This window comes from Pongo abelii, chromosome 15, assembly GCF_028885655.2.
Source record: "Pongo abelii isolate AG06213 chromosome 15, NHGRI_mPonAbe1-v2.0_pri, whole genome shotgun sequence".
NCBI classification, from domain to species: Eukaryota; Metazoa; Chordata; class Mammalia; order Primates; family Hominidae; genus Pongo; species Pongo abelii.
In genome coordinates, this window is record NC_072000.2 from 98,454,192 (window position 1) to 98,470,879 (window position 16,688).

Below are 16,688 nucleotides of genomic sequence, written 5' to 3' on the forward strand. Positions count from 1 at the left end.
AAAAGTGATCTGGCTAGGGTACCATTCAAGAAGAGCATATTTCAAACCAGAGGTGCTGACTGCTAAACACCTTTATTCAGCGTTGCTTTTGTGGTTATGTTCTCAACATTCTTCTCTCTCCCAATTATCTGGCCTATTAGCAGCTATGGGCTCAATCCAGAAGCAATCCTGCTTTGGCCGGAGTTGCCCTTACCTGTCTCAGCAGCCCCAAGGATGTCCAGTTTGTCACGGATGGCAGGTGCCAAGGTCAGGACTTGGATTGGTGTGGGTGCAGAGAAGCCTAGAAAGCTGAGTGCTCGGAGAACCGGCCTGGGAACAAACAGGTCCTTCCAAGCTGACACATCTGCCTTCTGATCATGAACTTCAGGAATCCATGTCTTCGCTTTTTTGGGCACCTTGGCAGCAGTGCTCTGAGAAGGCTCCAACCCTTTTTTCGCTTTATTTTTCTTCTTTTTTGGAGCAGTTTGGACCAGGTTTTCTGATGTCATCTCCCCAGCCTCCGGATCATCACAAACCATGCCATCTCCCTGGGCCTCCAGCTCAGGATCTTTGACTTCAAATTCTTTCTGGGTACTGGTTCCTTCAGTTGCTACATTTTTACTTTTCTTCAACTTGATCTTTTTCTTTGGTGAGCTAGACTCTCCCTCCTCCTCCTCCTCTTCTTCTGAAACAGCTTGTGCCTTTCTCTTGGGTGCTTCCTTTGAGAAGAGACTGGAGGGATTCTTGGCAGGGGAGACCAACTGGTAATCTGTCAATTCCTCAAAGCACACCAAGTCATCCATCTGTCCATCTGCAAACATATTTGGGTCAATCTTCACTTCCTTCCATTTTCCCACAACTTTGATTCCCTTTGTCTGAAATTTGCCATAGCTTGACTGCTTTGGCCTTGATTTCGTGTCCTTCAACTTCATGGTTGCTGAAAAGGAGATACATGTTCTATTAGGTTGGTGTCGGCGCAGAGGGTTCTGATGCAACAAATATTTTCTAAGCAACTAGGCCCTACAAAGAACTGAGGATACAAAGATGGCTATCACACAGTTGCTCCCACCTAGAGAAGAACAAAGAATACCACAGAACAGACAGCTTTGCCTGGAACACAGGGTACACATGTGATGGAACAAAGACGTATGAGCTAGACCTGGTTTGAATTCCAAATCCAACACTTACTGCGTGTGTGACCTTGGATAGTGCCACCCACTCCTCTCTGAACTTCAGTGCTCTCATCTATAAAAAGGGGGGAGGGTACCTAACAATATCTAAGTTGTATATTTTAGGTAAATAAAGGAAATTACGTAAAGCACGGAGGATGAAGCTTGCCACACGTAAGTCGTTCTGAAGGCAGAGTAAGAACCTCAGGGGTTTTTCTTGTGGGGGCAGGAGGGGTGAGCTTTATTAAAAGCGTACTGCGCTTGCTTCCTTCTCAAGCCTTGCCTGAGAGAGCAAATGCCTGCTCCACCATCCTTTCCTTTGCCAAGCGTCTTAAAACCCATCCAGCTTTTTCATCATATTTTAAGTGGCTTAATGGCCATTTAGGCCCAACTCGTTTGGGTGGAACTCGATCCAGGTTTTTCCTTTTCAGAAAGGCCAAGAAAGATAACAGATTCCGTGAAAAAGACCAAGGTAAAACCTTGGTTCAAATCCAGATCCGCCACTTGTCAGCTGTGGCTCTGCGGTGGACGTATTAATCTCTGAGTCTCTATTTCCCAGTCTGCACAATGGGAATAACGAGGACATCTGTCCCACAGAATCGTTATACGCCACTACGAAAAAGTGACGCACGTCAAAAAACCGCTGAGCATGGCGCCCGGCGAGGAGAGCACGTTCGCACACAGTGCCCGCCGGACCCGCTGCGCCACGGCAAACAAACAAACAAACAAACACGCGGGGTTCAACGAGGAGAGGGCGGGGGGTGCCACGCCAACCGGGAGAGGACACGGAGAGCGCCAGGCAGAGTAGAAGGGTCTCTGTCTCCTCGTGACGCCGGTCCCACGCGGCGCTCTCGCTTTGTCTCAGGCACGAACGCGCGCACGAAACCGAGAAACCGAGAAGCCGAGAAGCCAAGGCTGTCAGGCTCTGATGCCCGGACAAGGAGCCCAAGGCGCGGGGACCGTGGCACGCAGCTCGGTTGGACGGCTTGGGCCGGCGGCCGCCCTCTCTGGACCCGGGAACCCACCGGCCCAGAGAGACCCGCGATAGGAACCCGGGTTCCTGGTCTCAGCCCCTCTCCAGAGTCGGCTCCAGCCCCGCTCGTTTTGGTACTCACCGTGTGGAGACGCCACCGCAGCTCCGTCAGTCGCCGGTCAGGTGCCTCAGAAACCGCCGCCGTACCTCAGCTGCAGCAGCAACTGCAGTTCCGGGGCGGGACCTCCACGCACGTACTCGTGCGCGCTGGGGAGGAAGTCCCGCCCCTATGGCAAACGCAGCTACCTGATTGGCTACCTCGCGGACCACAGCAGTGCCAGTGGGAGAGCTGGCTTGGGGCGCTGGCCCCTCCTCTTACAGCTTTCCTCCTGCCAGTTTAGGAAAAGGCCCGAGAAGGTGAAGTTCTGTGTGCTCCCTCTGGCGAGAGACTTTGTCAGCTCTCGCAGAGTAACGTAAGTTTTCTTGTATTCTTAGTGTAGTTTTGTTACCGGAAAGGGGTCCCGATCCAGACCCCAAGAGAGGGTTCTTGGATCTTGCGCAAGAAAGAATTCAGGGCGAGTCCGCATAGCAAAGCAAAAGCAAGTTTATTAAGTACTTTACTCCGTAGACAGAGTAGAGCGTTCCCGAAAGTAAGAGGACTAACCCGTCCATCCTAGGTACAATGCTCGTACCTAGATCATAGGGAGATGTGCTCTGCTACAAGGGTGACCTGTGATGAGTGTTCCTTGTATTGTAATTGTTTTGGGGCGCCATGAACTGTGCCCATATAAGATACAAACTTAATTGATAAATGTTGTGTGTGTTCAGACTAATCCACTGACAGGCCGTTCTCCCTTCTTTCTCCCTTTCCTTGGGACTCTATTCCCTGAGACACAACAGTATTGAAATTGGGTCAATTAATAACCCTACAATGGGCCTGTAAGTGTTCAAGTGAAAGAAAGAGTCTCACATCTCTCACTTTAACTCAAAAGCTAGAAATGGTTAAGCTTAGTGAGGAAGGGATGTCAAAAGGCAGGATAGGCTGAAAGCTAGGCCGAAAGTTTGCACCAAAAAGTTAGCCAGTTTGTGAATGCAAAGGAAAAGTTACTGAAGGAAATTAAACATTTTACTGTAATGAACACATGAATGATATGAAAGTGAAACAGTTTATTGCCGATTTGGAGAAAAATTTAGTGGTTTGGATAGAAAATAAAACCTGCTACAGCAAAACGAAAACCGAAACCAAAACCCCTAAAACCAAAACCGAATCCAAAGCAAGGCCCTGATTCTCTTCTATTCTATGATGACTGAGAGAGGTGAGGAAGCTATAGAAGTTTGAAGCTAGAAGAGATTATTTCATGAGGTTTAAGAAAGAAGCCCTCTCCAGAACATAAAAGTGTAAGATGAGGCAGCAAGTGCTGATGGAGAAACTGCAGCAAGTTATCCCTAAGATCTAGGTAAGATCATTGATGAAGGTGGCCACTGAACAGCAAGTAGTCAATGTAGACAAAACAGCCTTCTGTGGGAAGAAGACGCCATCAAGGACTTTCATAGCTAGAGAGGTCAATGTCTGGCTTCAAAGGCCAAGCTCACTCTTTTGTTAGAGGCTAATGCAGCTAGTGACTTTAAATTGAAGCCAGTGCTTGTTTACCATTCTATTATAAAAATCTTAGGTCTCTTAAGAATTACGCCAAATATAATCTGCCTGTGTTCTGTAAGTGGAACAACAAAGCCTGGATGACAGCACATCTGTTCATAGCATGTTTTACTGAATATTTTAAGCCCACTGTTGAGGCCTACTGCTCAGAAAAAAGGATTTCTCTCAAAGTATTATTGCTCATTGAAAATGCGCATAGTCACACGAGAGCTCTAATGGAGATGTATAAGGAGATGAATATTGTTTTCATGTCTGTGAACACAAGATCCATTCTTCAGCCCGTGGATCAAGAAGTAATTTTGCATTTCAAGTTTTATTACCTAAGATACATTTCGTAAGGCTATGGCTGCCATAGATAGTTATTCCTCTGATGGATCTGGGCAAAGTATATTGAAAACCTTCTGGAAAGGGTTCACTATTCTAGATATCATTAAGAACATTTGTGATTCATGGGAAGAGGTCAAAATATCAAAATTAACAAGAGTTTGGAAGAAGTTGATTACAATTCTCATTGATGACTTTGAGAGGTTCAAGACTTCAGTGAAGGAGGTACCTGCAGATGTGGTTGGAAACAGCAAGAAAACTAAAATTACAAGCGGAGCCTGAAGATATGACTGAATTGTGGCAATCTCATGAGAAACTTGAATGGATGAACAGTTCCTTCTAATGTATGACCAAAGAAAGTGGTTTCTTGAGATACAATCTACTCCTGGTGAAGATGCTGGGAACACTGTTGAAATGACAATGAAGGATTTAGAATATTTTGTAAACTTAGTTGATAAAGCAGTGGCAGGGTTTGAGAGGATTGACTACAATTTTGAACATTCTACTGCGGATAAAATGCTACCAATTAGCATCACATGCTACTGAGAAATCTTTCATGAAAGGAAGAGTCAATCCATGCAGCAAACTTCATTGTTGTGTTATTTTAAGAAATTGCCACAGCACCTCACCTTTCAGCAACCACTACCCTAATCAATCAGCTGATTTCAGAAAAAAAGAAAAGTATATTATGGCAGAGGGGGACACAGTCAAAATGTTAATAATTGGTGAATTATTGGTGCTAGAGTAAGGGTACGTGAGTGTTCATTGTACTATTCTTTCAACTTTTTTGAGGTTTAAAACTTTTCAAAATAAAGAGTTGAGTAAATTGTTTTGATTTAAAAATTATGAATTAAAAAGAAATTGGCTTAAGCCAGGTGTGGTGGCACATCCCTGTAGTCCCAGCTATCCAGGAGGCTGAAGAGGGAGGATCGCTTGGGCTCTGGAGTGTGAGTCCAGCATGGACAACATAGCAAGACATCATCTTTAAAAAAAGAAAAAGAAAGAAGGAAAGAAAGAGAGTCAATTTTAATTTTTAAAAATGGGGGAGGGGGAGATGCCAACCAAGAGCAAAATGATGGCAAAGTTTCCATTATAGTAGTGGGAACATAGGTATTTTCTTTCCTTCTTCTCAATATTCTAATTTTAAAAAATAGTAAGAATAAACTATTTTAATGTTATTCCTATTTCAAAGATGAGAAAACAGATGCAGGAAGATTAATTTGCCAGAGTCATACAGCTAATGTTACAGAGCTCAGACCTGACTCGGAGATCTGTGACTTTAACTGGGTGCAGTGGCTCACACCTGTAATTCCAGCACTTTGGGAGGCCCAGGCGGGTGGATCGCTTGAGCTCAGGAGTTCAAGATCAGCCCAGGTGACATGGTGAAACCCTGTCTCTACAAAAAATACAAAAATTAGCCAGGCTTGGTGGCATGCGCCCTTAGTCCCAGCTACTTAGGGGGCTGGAGTGGGAGGATTGCTTGAGCCCAAGAGGTCAAGGCTGCAGAGAGCCATGTTCATGCTGCTGCGGGATAATTAAGGAACCAAAGAGACCGAGGGGTTGAGGAGGAATTATTTAATTATTTAGGTGCACAGACTCAGTCAGATTAACATCCAAAGGACTGAGCCCTGAACAAAGAGTCAAGCTACCTTTTAAGCATTTCGTGGGGCAGGGGGAGATTTGTGCAGTGGGAAGCATATTACGGAAGCGAGAAACAAAGACAGTTATTCAATTGAGACATGGCATTACATTATTTCTTACTTTTCAAGGAACAACATGTTTTACGACTTGAGAGTATCTGTCTAGTGACCTTGCAGCTGCACAGCTAGAGAAACAGTCTTCACAATGCCTGGGAAAGGGAGAGATAAGGCTCACTAGCCTCAGAAAGAAAAACAGGCAGTTAATTTTAAAGGACTCCAGCCCTTTCTCTTCCTCAAGGGGAATTGGGTTTTTTTTACATACAACTGAGTTTTTGCTTACACAGTTTTTAATTTCTTTTAATTCCTGTTCCAATGCCACTCTACTCAGCCTGAGTGACAAAGCAAGACCCTGTGTGGGGGGGAAAAAAAAAAGTAATCAAGATCAAGAAACCCTATAAGGAATGTGTCCCAGTTTCCAAGGGACCCATGCAGAAGCCTCCATTGCCAGTGGCTGAAGTGGGAGTACTTATGAATGTGTTGATTGACTTTCCAAAAAGACTGAAGGTTCGATGTGGGCCGAGGGGAACCAAGAATGCATATGGAGAAGTTGGAACAGTTGAGCTCATAAATTCCCCAGCAAGAAAATGGCTCATCTAGCCAGGTAGGGCATCTAGAAGGGTGGGGGAATCAGATTGCCTGGAGTCAGGTCTGAGCTCTATAACATTAGCTGTGTGACTCTGGCGGATTACTTACTCTTCCTGCATAGTTCCTCATCTGTGAAATGAGAATAACATTGTTGAGAAGATTAAACGTAAATACATGTAAAGTTCTTGCTGCAGTGCCTGGCACATGGTGAGCTCAATTGACCTTAGCAATTCCTTTTGTCATCACACATTTCTTTATAAGCATACATATACCTTTCATATAGTATAAATATGAAAAGGTGATAAGTTGGGGGAAAACACATTTTGGCGAAACATCCAACAGTGTTAAGTAGTTGTTTTAAGGTGATGGAACTGAGTGTAATTTTTTCTTTTCAATATTTCAATTTTAATGTGATTATTTTAATTATATATATTATATGGAGGTATAATTAGTGTACAATAAAATGCAGAGTGCAGCTTTTCAGTTCAATAAATTTTAACATTTCCATATCATCATATAAGTATTGCACAAAACAAGATAAACAACATTTCCGTCACCCCAGAAAATTCATTCATCCCCATTTCCAGTTAGTTTTTATCCCTACCCAGAACGCAATTATATTTTAATTTAAAAATTAATTGGCAACTATTTCTTAAATGGGAACCATTTTGGTATTTTCATTTATTGTAAAAGTGACTTATGCCTGAGGCATTGTAATTCATCTAGCACCAAAAAACATACGTATGTATAAGCATTCTACATGGGTGATATAGTTTGGATATTTGTCCCCACCCAAATCTCATAGTTGAATTGTAATCCCCAGTGCTGTAGTTGGGGTCTGGTGGAAGGTGTTTGGATCATGGGGGCAGATGTCTCATGAATGGCTTGGACCATCTGCTTCATAATAAGTGAGCTCTCGCTCTGAGTTCATGTGAGATCTGGTGGTTTAAAAGAGTGTGGCGCCTCCCCTCAACTCTCTCTGACTCTTCTTTTCACCATCTCATGTGCCTGCCCCCCTTCCACCTTCTGCCACGATTGTAAGCTTCCTGAGGCCTACCTAGAACCTGAGCAGATGCCAGCAGCATGCTTCTTGTAAAGCCTGCGGAACTGTGTGCCAGTTAAACCTCTTTTTAAAATAAATTACCCAGTCTCAGATATTTCTTTATAGCAATACAAGAATCGCCTAATATAATGAGGTCTTCCTTTACCACTGTTTTGTAAGTTGCCTCTTTCACTCAATAATATCTAATGAACAATTCCCCATTGCCAATAAATATAAATCTATAACCAGGGATGGATCCAGTCTATTTAGGGACCTGAAGCTTACATAATTGGTGGGGCAGAGAGCTTAAAAAAAGGGAGTTATAATACAAAATACCAGTAACACTACAATGTCACCCCAAACTAGGGGAAGTATGGCAGAGGGAAGCCAGATTGGAAAGCAATCACAAGACAACAACACTAATCAATTACTCTTAGAAGAACTTTTGCAAATAATAATAACAACAACAACAACAACAAAGTGAGCAATGGCTAGAGCTGCTGTTAGGGTCTTGGAAGGAGCCAGTGCAAGCGAGGGTGCCTGAACTCAGGCTTCTTTTGCTTCGAGGTAAACCCATTTCTGCTTCTATCATCAGTGGCTACATATAATTATTTATATAGGAGTATAAAGTTTTATTTATTCAATTTTTGTTACTTCACGCTTTTGCTGTGTCAACCTAAATAACAAACAGAGAGAAGCCGTCTAAAAGAAAATGACATTTATTTGAGAATATGGCATTGCAGTGGGAAAATGCATGCCATAGTAAACTATGTACATATTCAAGGATGTAAAGGAAGACAAAGGTTTTTAAAGGAAAAATGAAGACAATTACGTCATTGTTTTGAAGCCAGATTGGAAAGCAATTAAAAGACAACAGCTTTAATCAATTACTCTTAGAAGAACTTACTTTTACAGATAATAATAATAACAACAAGTTTGGCTGTAAGAATTAATAGCAAGGGTGACACCAGTCCGAGGTTGGGCAGGTAGTTTCTGGGCAGATGTGCTCACAGAAGTATTTTTTGTGTAAGGTTGTGATGGCCTTTGTGCAAGATTGCAATTTTTGCAGATGATAGTTTTGTTCTCAGGCATACAAAAGCATGAAAACCCTCTCTTCATGGGTTTTCCCTAGCTCTATTTGTCAGAGTTTGGTTGTGTTTTTTGTTATTTTTATTTTTATTTTTGTTTTGTTTTGAGATGGAGTCTTACTCTGTCACCCAGGCTGGAGTGCAGGGCGCATCTTGGCTCACTGCAAGCTCCGCCTCCCGGGTTCACACCATTCTCCTGCCTCAGCCTCCCGAGTAGCTGGGACTACAGGCACCCACCACCACGCCTGGCTAATTTTTTCTATTTTTAGTAGAGACGGGGTTTCACCGTGTTAGCCAGGATGGTCTCGACCTCCTGACCTCATGATCCACCTGCCTCAGCCTCCCAAAGTGCTGGGATTACAGGTGTGGGCCACCGTGTCTGGCCAGGTGTCTTTTTTTTTTTTTTAAGACAAGCAACTCCATTTTGACTCTGACTGCTTTTATAGCTGTCATCAAAAACAGTGTGATCATCATTCATGTGCAGATATTTGTGCACTCTGATTCTTTTCTTGTGATGAATTCCAAGAAGTAAAATTTCTAAACCAAATAAGTTTTCCCTACATGCTGTCAAATTGCTGACCAGAAAGTATGGGTTAGAACACGCCATACCCAGCAGTGAATGAGGATCACTATTCCTTGCCTCATGCAAACACCACATGTTCCAGTTATTTGCTTCCTGAGGCAGATCATGAGGATGCAGTCACTCAGCTCTGTTTCATGCTCTGCTGTGAACCCTCAAGGATAGAAAGCTAATGACTCTATTCCCCTGGCTTCCCCATATGCCAGTTCTGCAAATGACCTGAATTGTGCCAAGCTGACTCCCCTGTGCAAGGATGTGAAAGTGGAAGGGACACAGGGGCTGTGCTTCTGCTGCTTCTACTGCCAAGCATTGTAGTAGGGACTTGGTTTTTTGCAGTAGCAGAAGCAGAGTCCCAGGATCCATTTCTTACCTTACTATGCGAGATGCAGAAGGTGAGGTTTCATTTTACTGGCATAGATGCCCCAGAGCCAGCAGGTGTGGCAGTGGCTTCCCAATATCCCAGTTTCGTGATCATGGCACTGGCTGAAGCATTCTTGGTGGCCCACTTCTAGGGTGGAGCCACATTCTGGGGGTGGGGTCATTCCTGGAACATCAGCCTAGACCCTCCTCCTCCAATCCTGGAACAATCTTTTTTTTTTTTTTTTTTTTTTTTTTTTGAGACAGAGTCTTTTCTGTGTCGCCCAGGCTGGAGTGCAGTGGCACGATCTCGGCTCACTGCAAGCTCCACCCCCTGGAACAATCTTATGGTCGCCTAATTCCCTGTGTCAAAACCCACTCTGCTTAAGTTGGCTGGAGTGACTTCTGTTATCTGTAGCTGAACTCTGACTAGTAGATGCATGTGACACACATACAAAATGTTACCTCCTTTCAATCTTTTACTATTAGTAAGATTGACCATCTTTTTAAGTGTCTGTTAGTCATGTGTAATTCTGTCTTGGGGAGCTGTCTCCTAGTCTTCTGAGTTCCTTGTTAAAGGCAGTTCCTTTTAAAAATTGATTAATAAGAAAAACTCTCTTTGAGTTGGGGATACTAATTGTGCAAAAGTATTATTTTGTTTGGTTTGTTTTCCCCTCAGTATGTCACTTGTCTCTTAACCTTCATGATAAATCCATTTTTCACCACGAGGGACTTCGTTCATGGTGTTTTTTTGTTTGTTGTGGTTATTTTGTTATTTTTATTTTTAGGGAGAGTGTTTTGCTCTGTTGGCTAGGCTGCAGTGCTGTGGTTGGGTCATGGCTCACTGCAGCTGTTACCGGATAGAGGTCCCGATCTATATCCTAAGAGAAGGTTCTTGGATATCATGCAAGAAAGAATTTCAGATGAATCCATAAAGCGAGAGCAAGTTTATTAACAAAGTAAGGGAATAAAAGAATGGCTATTCCGTGGTCAGAATAGCAGCTTGAGCTGCTTGAATGATAATACTTATAGTTATTTCTTGATTATATGCTAAACAAGTGGTGGATTATTCATGAGTTTTTGAGGTGGGCAATTCCTGGAACTGAGGGTTCTTCTCCCTTTCAGACCATACAGGGTAACTTCTTGATGTTGCCATGGCATTTATAAATGGTCATGGTGCTGCTGGGAGTGTCTTTTAGCATGCTAATGCATTATAATTAGTATATAATGAGCAATGAGGATGACCAGAGGTCACTGTCATCACCGTCTTGGTTTTGGTGGGTTTGGGCTGTCTTCTTTACTGCATGCTATTTTATCAGCAAGGTCTTTGTGAACTGTATCTTGTGCCTATCTTCTATCTCATCCTGGGACTAAGAACGCGTAACCTCCTGGGAATGCAGCCTAGCAGGTCTCAGCCTTATTTTACCGAGCTCTTATTCAAGATGGAGTCACTCTGGTTCAAATGCTTCTGACATATTTCCCCCCTCCCTTTTACAAGGAAACCCTTAAGCCTAAGGGTTGTAGAAGTATATAGATCCATCTTCTGTAACTTCTTCAGACTGAATAGGGGCGATGATGTTCCTGCCTAACTATTAGGGTCTCTTGTATTCAGGGTAGAGTGGAGCTCAGTCAGAAAGTGTCGGTATGGCATGGACCATTCATAACTCTTGAGTTCCTACAAAAGGTGATATCTGGAAGATCAGTAAGTGTTCAATTTAAGATAACATTGAGTAAGCTCATCCTACATTTCTATACAAAGAGTACAACAGCAACATATTCCACAACAGTAAAGTAAAATAAGCAAAATTATCCCAAGTAAACTGAATAAGAAGGCTTTCCAGGAACTGGGCAATTGTTGGAACCAAGCTGATATGGGGGTCTCTAGCTGATTCCAATATGTGCCCAGAATTAGAATATTGATCCGGATTTTTACATTACCCATCCCTCTTGTTTCTTCTGAGCTGCAGCCAGAGATCACTGATTGGTTCACAGGAATAAGCAGGGTCAGTCTAAATTGCAGAAAAAAACTCAAAAACAACTGATGAGACTAGAATTTAATAACAGGTGTACCATAGTTTTTGAAACCTAATTTTTCTCTCTCCAGTCGTTATTTTAATGTAAAACAAATCATAGTTTGACAGATTTGGTTTATTATACCTGGCCTGATTATTTGTATAAAGTGCAGCAAGAATGATTATTTTTCACATAGGCTTCTTTAATTGACTTTGGTGGAACTTTGTTCCATAAAAGGAATCTCAGATAAGACATTTTTAAAGCTGAGGCCAGCCATGGGTTGGTAGCAGATACCTACAAGTTTGGGTAAATTCTTCTCCTTAAGAGGTTTCAAGATAACTTGGGGCTCTTGGGCCTGTCAGAAAGTGACATTCTTTGGTCAGGAACCCTGTACAGTGACTGTGTAGGCAAGATATGAGGCTAGTTTTCCCAAGGGGCTTTTATTGGCTCTATAAGTCAAGTTTGATTCCTTAAAGGAAAGCACATCATTACAGTCAAAGCCTTGGTAAAATAACCAATGTCTCCAGTTGCATCCAGTTGCAAAATGAAATGGATTCTTATTGTACTTATGCAGATAACTATATTGCCATAAATTAAGAATATGCAGTTTCCAAATTCTGGAGAAATCAGGTAGAAGCAAATATACTCCAAATTTTGTTCACAGGAGTGTACTCAATTATCAAAAGTTGTAAATAGCTCAAAATAAAAATTTTTTGGGCTCTGTAAAAGATCAGCAAAAAGTCAAAAAGATTGGTTCAGACTTCTATTAGTTTAGTTCATGCACTTAATTCCTGTTCTGTCTGATGCTCATGAACATTTCAGCTCTCCATGAAAGTCCTGAAAGATTTTCTGTATTCTAACATCACAGTGTCCAAAGTTATCAGAAACCTGCATTCAAGAGCATCTATCAAAGTCCTATAGCTGATTAAGGGTCACCTTTTAAAGAGGATCAAAACAAGATAACAGTTGCCTGTGGATGACAAAAAGTTTTAGGACAGCCACTATTATAGCCACAATTGGCTAGAAATTGTGGTTACTTCTATGGCATACAACAATTTTACATAATAATTATAACTACTAGTAGCATACACTAAGTCATGATTATAGGAGTTTCCCATAATTTTAGAACACATACCAATAACTTAGTTATACAAATACAGCCAAGAAAGCCAAACACCCAACCATTTCATATTTGAGCATGTTTCCTATATGATTTTTATACCAAATAAGGCAAATATGTCATTTTTGGACTTGAGGAGACCTAATATCTAAAAGATTAATTAGGAGGTCAGAAGAAGACATAATTTATCATTTGATTTTGGAAATTTTGTCAAATATCAGAGGTTTAAAACACTTGATATTATAAAATCAAATCCCAGGTCACCATAAGTCACTTACTTAGCCGAAACAATAACTCAGAATTTTTTAAAAGGCAAAACCTTTACTCATTAATAGAGGGAAGATTTAGCTTGCCAAACAGTCTCTTTCCTTTTCCTTCTTTTGTCTATAGCTTATTCAAAAGGCAAACAAAAATCTTTTTTTTTTTTAATATAACATGAAAATCAGCTGGGTGCAGTGGCTCACACCTGTAATCCCAGCACTTTGGGAGGCCAAGGCAGGTGGATCACCTGAGGTTAGGAGTTCGAGACCAGCCTGAGCAACATGGTGAAACCCTGTCTCTACTAAAAATACAAAAAAATTAGCCAGGCGTGGTGGCAGGTGCTTGTGATCCCAGCTACTCAGGAGGCTAAGTCAGGAGAATCGCTTGAACCCAGGCGGCGGAGGTTGCAGTGAGCCAAGTTTGCACCACTGCACTCTAGCCTGGGTGACAGAGTGAGACTGTGTCTCAAAAAAAAAAAAAAAAAAAGAAAATCTTGTTTAAGAGAGAAAGCCAGATTTCACCCTTTGCATTAGTGTACTATTGATGTCAAACTCAATTCTTAATAAAATCTGGCTGCGCACTCTGGCTCACGTCTGTAATCCCAGCACTTTGGCAGGCTGAGGTGGGCGGATCACGAGGTCAGGAGTTCGAGACCAGCCAGATCAACATGGTGAAACCCCGTCTCTACTAAAAATACAAAAATTAGCCAGGTGCGGTGGCACACACTTGTAATCCCAGCTACTCAGGAGGCTGAGGCAGGAGAATTGCTTGAACCCGGGAGGCGGAGGATGCAGTGAGCCAAGATTGCACCACTGCACTCCAGCCTGGGCGACAGAGCGAGACTCCATCTCAAAAAAAAAAAAAAGACAAAAAACAAAACAAAACAAAAAAATCCTTACAGACAAATCAATCTTAATCAGTTTGTCTATGAGGCAAGATTCTCATAAACCTTTTATAACCCTTTGCAAAGTCTTGTTAAAGAGAAGATCAGTGCTCTAAGAAAAACTCTGTTGTGCTTTTATTCCAATGTTCAATTTACAGAAAAACTGAAGAATGCCTGATATGGTTTAGTTGTGTCTCCACCCAAATCTCGTCTTGAATTGTGGCTCCCATAATTCTGACATGTTGTGGGAGGGACCCAGTGGGAGATAATTGAATCACCGGGACGATTTCCCCCATGCTGTTCTCGTGGTAGTGAGTAAGATCTGATGATTTTATAAGGGGTTTCCCTTTATGCTTCGCTTTTCATTCGCTATTTGCTGGCCACCCTCCTGGGTTCAAGCGATTCTCCTGCCCCAGCCTCCCAAGTAGCTGGGACTACAGGTGCGTACCACCACGCCCAGCTAACTTTTGTATTTTTAGTAGAGACAGGGTTTCACCATGTTGGCCAGGAAAATCTAATTCCAACACATCCCAATATCAGGAACGTTACTTTTCCCCTCAAAATGCCCTTCGTGGAGATGTGAGGAATTCAGAAGCCTCCTTTTCATCAAAATTTTTGACTGCATTTCTTTTCTTTTTTTTTTTTTTGAGACGGAGTCTCGCTCTGTCGCCCAGGCTGGAGTGCAGTGGTGTGATCTCAGCTCATTGCAAGCTCCGCCTCCTGGGTTCACGCCATTCTCCTGCCTCAGCCTCCCAAGTAGCTGGGACTACAGGCACCCGCTACCATGCCCGGCTAATTTTTTTTTTTTTGTATTTTTAGTAGAGATGGGGTTTCACTGTGTTAGCCAGGATGGTCTGGATCTCCCGACCTCGTGATCCGCCCACCTCGGCCTCCCAAATTGTTGGGATTACAGGCGTGAGCCACAACGCCGGGCCCTGACTGCATTTCTTATGAACTTCATTTTGTATGGAGAACATCCCTTCATCCCACATAGAAGATTTATAGTACGAAACATTCTACACTAGCTGACAAATGGCATGGAGCCCTACTCCTATATTTGTGATAAGCAGGAAGTCAGCATGGATTGGTGGCTAACAGCATGATCTCTGAACAGTGGCCCTGATTGAAATGCTTAGAGCTGTGGCCTTGAGGCAAGTGAATTAACCTTGATGTGCCTTAGTTTGGTGACAAATAGGGACTTAGTAGATATGTACTATTGTTTTTTGCATTTGCTTGTTTCTGTCCTTTTCCCCTACTGGAATAAATTCATGAAACAAGGATGTATCTATATTTTTCTCTTGGGTCAGTGCTCAGGAGCTTGGTAAATATGTTTTGAATGAAAGAATGAATGAAGAGAAAAAAGAGGAAAGTGAGAGTCTCAGTGTGAAGTCTGCGGAGAGAGGAATACAGAAAATTAAAGAAGTGACAGAATCGGGGTGGGAAAGGCCCTCTGCTTGGAATATCCTCTAATGTCCTGGAAATGAGGCTGTGTCCCTTGTGCAAGACAAGGAAAGGAGAGAAAATGTGTCCTGCACCCCAACCCCAGTCCTGCAAGGATGCTTGACCAAACTTGGGTTTGAGTCCCAATTTAGGAAGGTTAGAGTCCTTCCTAAGATTTAGGGGGTTAGAGGTCCCTCTCAGTAAAGTATCTCTTGGTTAAAAATGGATTTGGCACTATGAGGTATTAACTGCTATTCTCTTTGGGTTAATCTGCCTCGCACTCTTTGCTGATGGCTGTGGGTGGCAGGATTGAGCATGTACAGGATCATGGGACATGGGGAGATTTTTTCTCTCTAAAGGTGGAAACTTGAGAGCTGAACCCTTCAGGATGACAAGTGGCCGCCTGAATTTTTGAGTCACTGTTGCTGCAACGGGTGGGTCTTTCTCTGACCTCCCTGAGCTCTTCACCTTCTCCACCCCGCCGTGTCCTCGCACAGTCCTGTTTAGTTTTAGAACAACACTCCCAAATAATTCAGCAAAAGACCTTGCTGATAAAGCAGCATGATGTAAAGAAGTCAGCCCAAATCCACCAAAACCTAGATGGTGACGGAAGTGACCTCCATCACTCTAGGAATTGTCCACCCCTTTCCCAGAAAACTCATGAATGAGCCACCCCTTGTTTAGCATATAATCAATATAATACTGTAAGTATTATCAGTCGAGTGGCCCAAGCTGCTGCTTTGCTCTCACTTCACTCTGGATTTGGCTTGAAGTCTTCCTGTGCGAGGTCCAAGCACCCTCTCTTGGAGTCTGGATTGGGACCCCTTTCCAGTAATGTACTCCTGGTGAACCATAAAAGGATGATATTGAGGAGACCCCTGACCCAAAGGAAATAGACTACAACACCAATTGGCTGACTTTGGGTAAGTAGTGGGGTACATTTTACCTGGGTAAAGGATGAGAATGGGTTAGAAGTCCAACTTAGGGGAATTAGAGTCTCTCCTAAGATAGAGTGGGTTAAAGGCCCCTCTTAAGAAAAGGCAAGGATGCACAAAGGCACACTTAAAAAAAATTTAGAGACAGGATCTCACTCTGTTGCCCAGGCTGGAGTGCAGTGGCATGATCACAGCTCACTGCAGCCTCGACTTCCTAGGTAGAAGCAATTCTCCAGTTTCAGCTTCACAAGTAGCTGGGACTGCAGGTATACATGACAGCACTTGGCTAATTTTTAGAGACTTTTTTAGAGATGAGGGTCTTGCTATATTGCCCAGGCTGGTCTGGAACTCCTGGCCTCGAGTGATCGTCTTGTCTTAGCCTCCCAAGTAACTGGGATTATAGGTGCCAGCCACCATTCCAAGCCTTAGGCACACTCTTTATCCATATTTCTTTTTATGAAATACTCAGTGTCTACTTGATCTTCGGTCTGGGCCTAGCATTGAGGGATGGAGCAGTGAATGACTCCTGACTCGCGTTAGTCAGTTTTACATTTCTATAAAGGAATATCTGAAGTTGGGTAA

General features: G+C 42.8%; 2 protein-coding genes across 4 annotated transcripts in view; one reads left to right on the forward strand and one right to left on the reverse strand.

Annotated features, from left to right (window-relative positions):
• Window positions 1-2,352, reverse strand: part of DDX24 (DEAD-box helicase 24) — a 31,139-nt gene extending 28,787 nt beyond the window's left edge. The window contains 2 exon segments of the mRNA NM_001131566.1: window positions 194-916; window positions 2,264-2,352. Of these exon segments, the coding sequence (NP_001125038.1) occupies window positions 194-911 (718 nt within the window). The 5' untranslated portion in view covers window positions 912-916; window positions 2,264-2,352.
• A 117-nt stretch (window positions 2,353-2,469) lies between these two features.
• Window positions 2,470-16,688, forward strand: part of IFI27 (interferon alpha inducible protein 27) — a 32,314-nt gene continuing 18,095 nt past the window's right edge. Inside the window, exon 1 of one of the 3 annotated variants that reach the window (XM_054530464.2) lies at window positions 2,470-2,594. The gene's annotated coding sequence lies outside the window, so the exon portion shown is untranslated. The remainder of the gene's footprint in view (window positions 2,595-16,688) is intronic. The other 2 variants (XM_009249435.4, XM_024231887.3) reach the window with 2 other exon arrangements.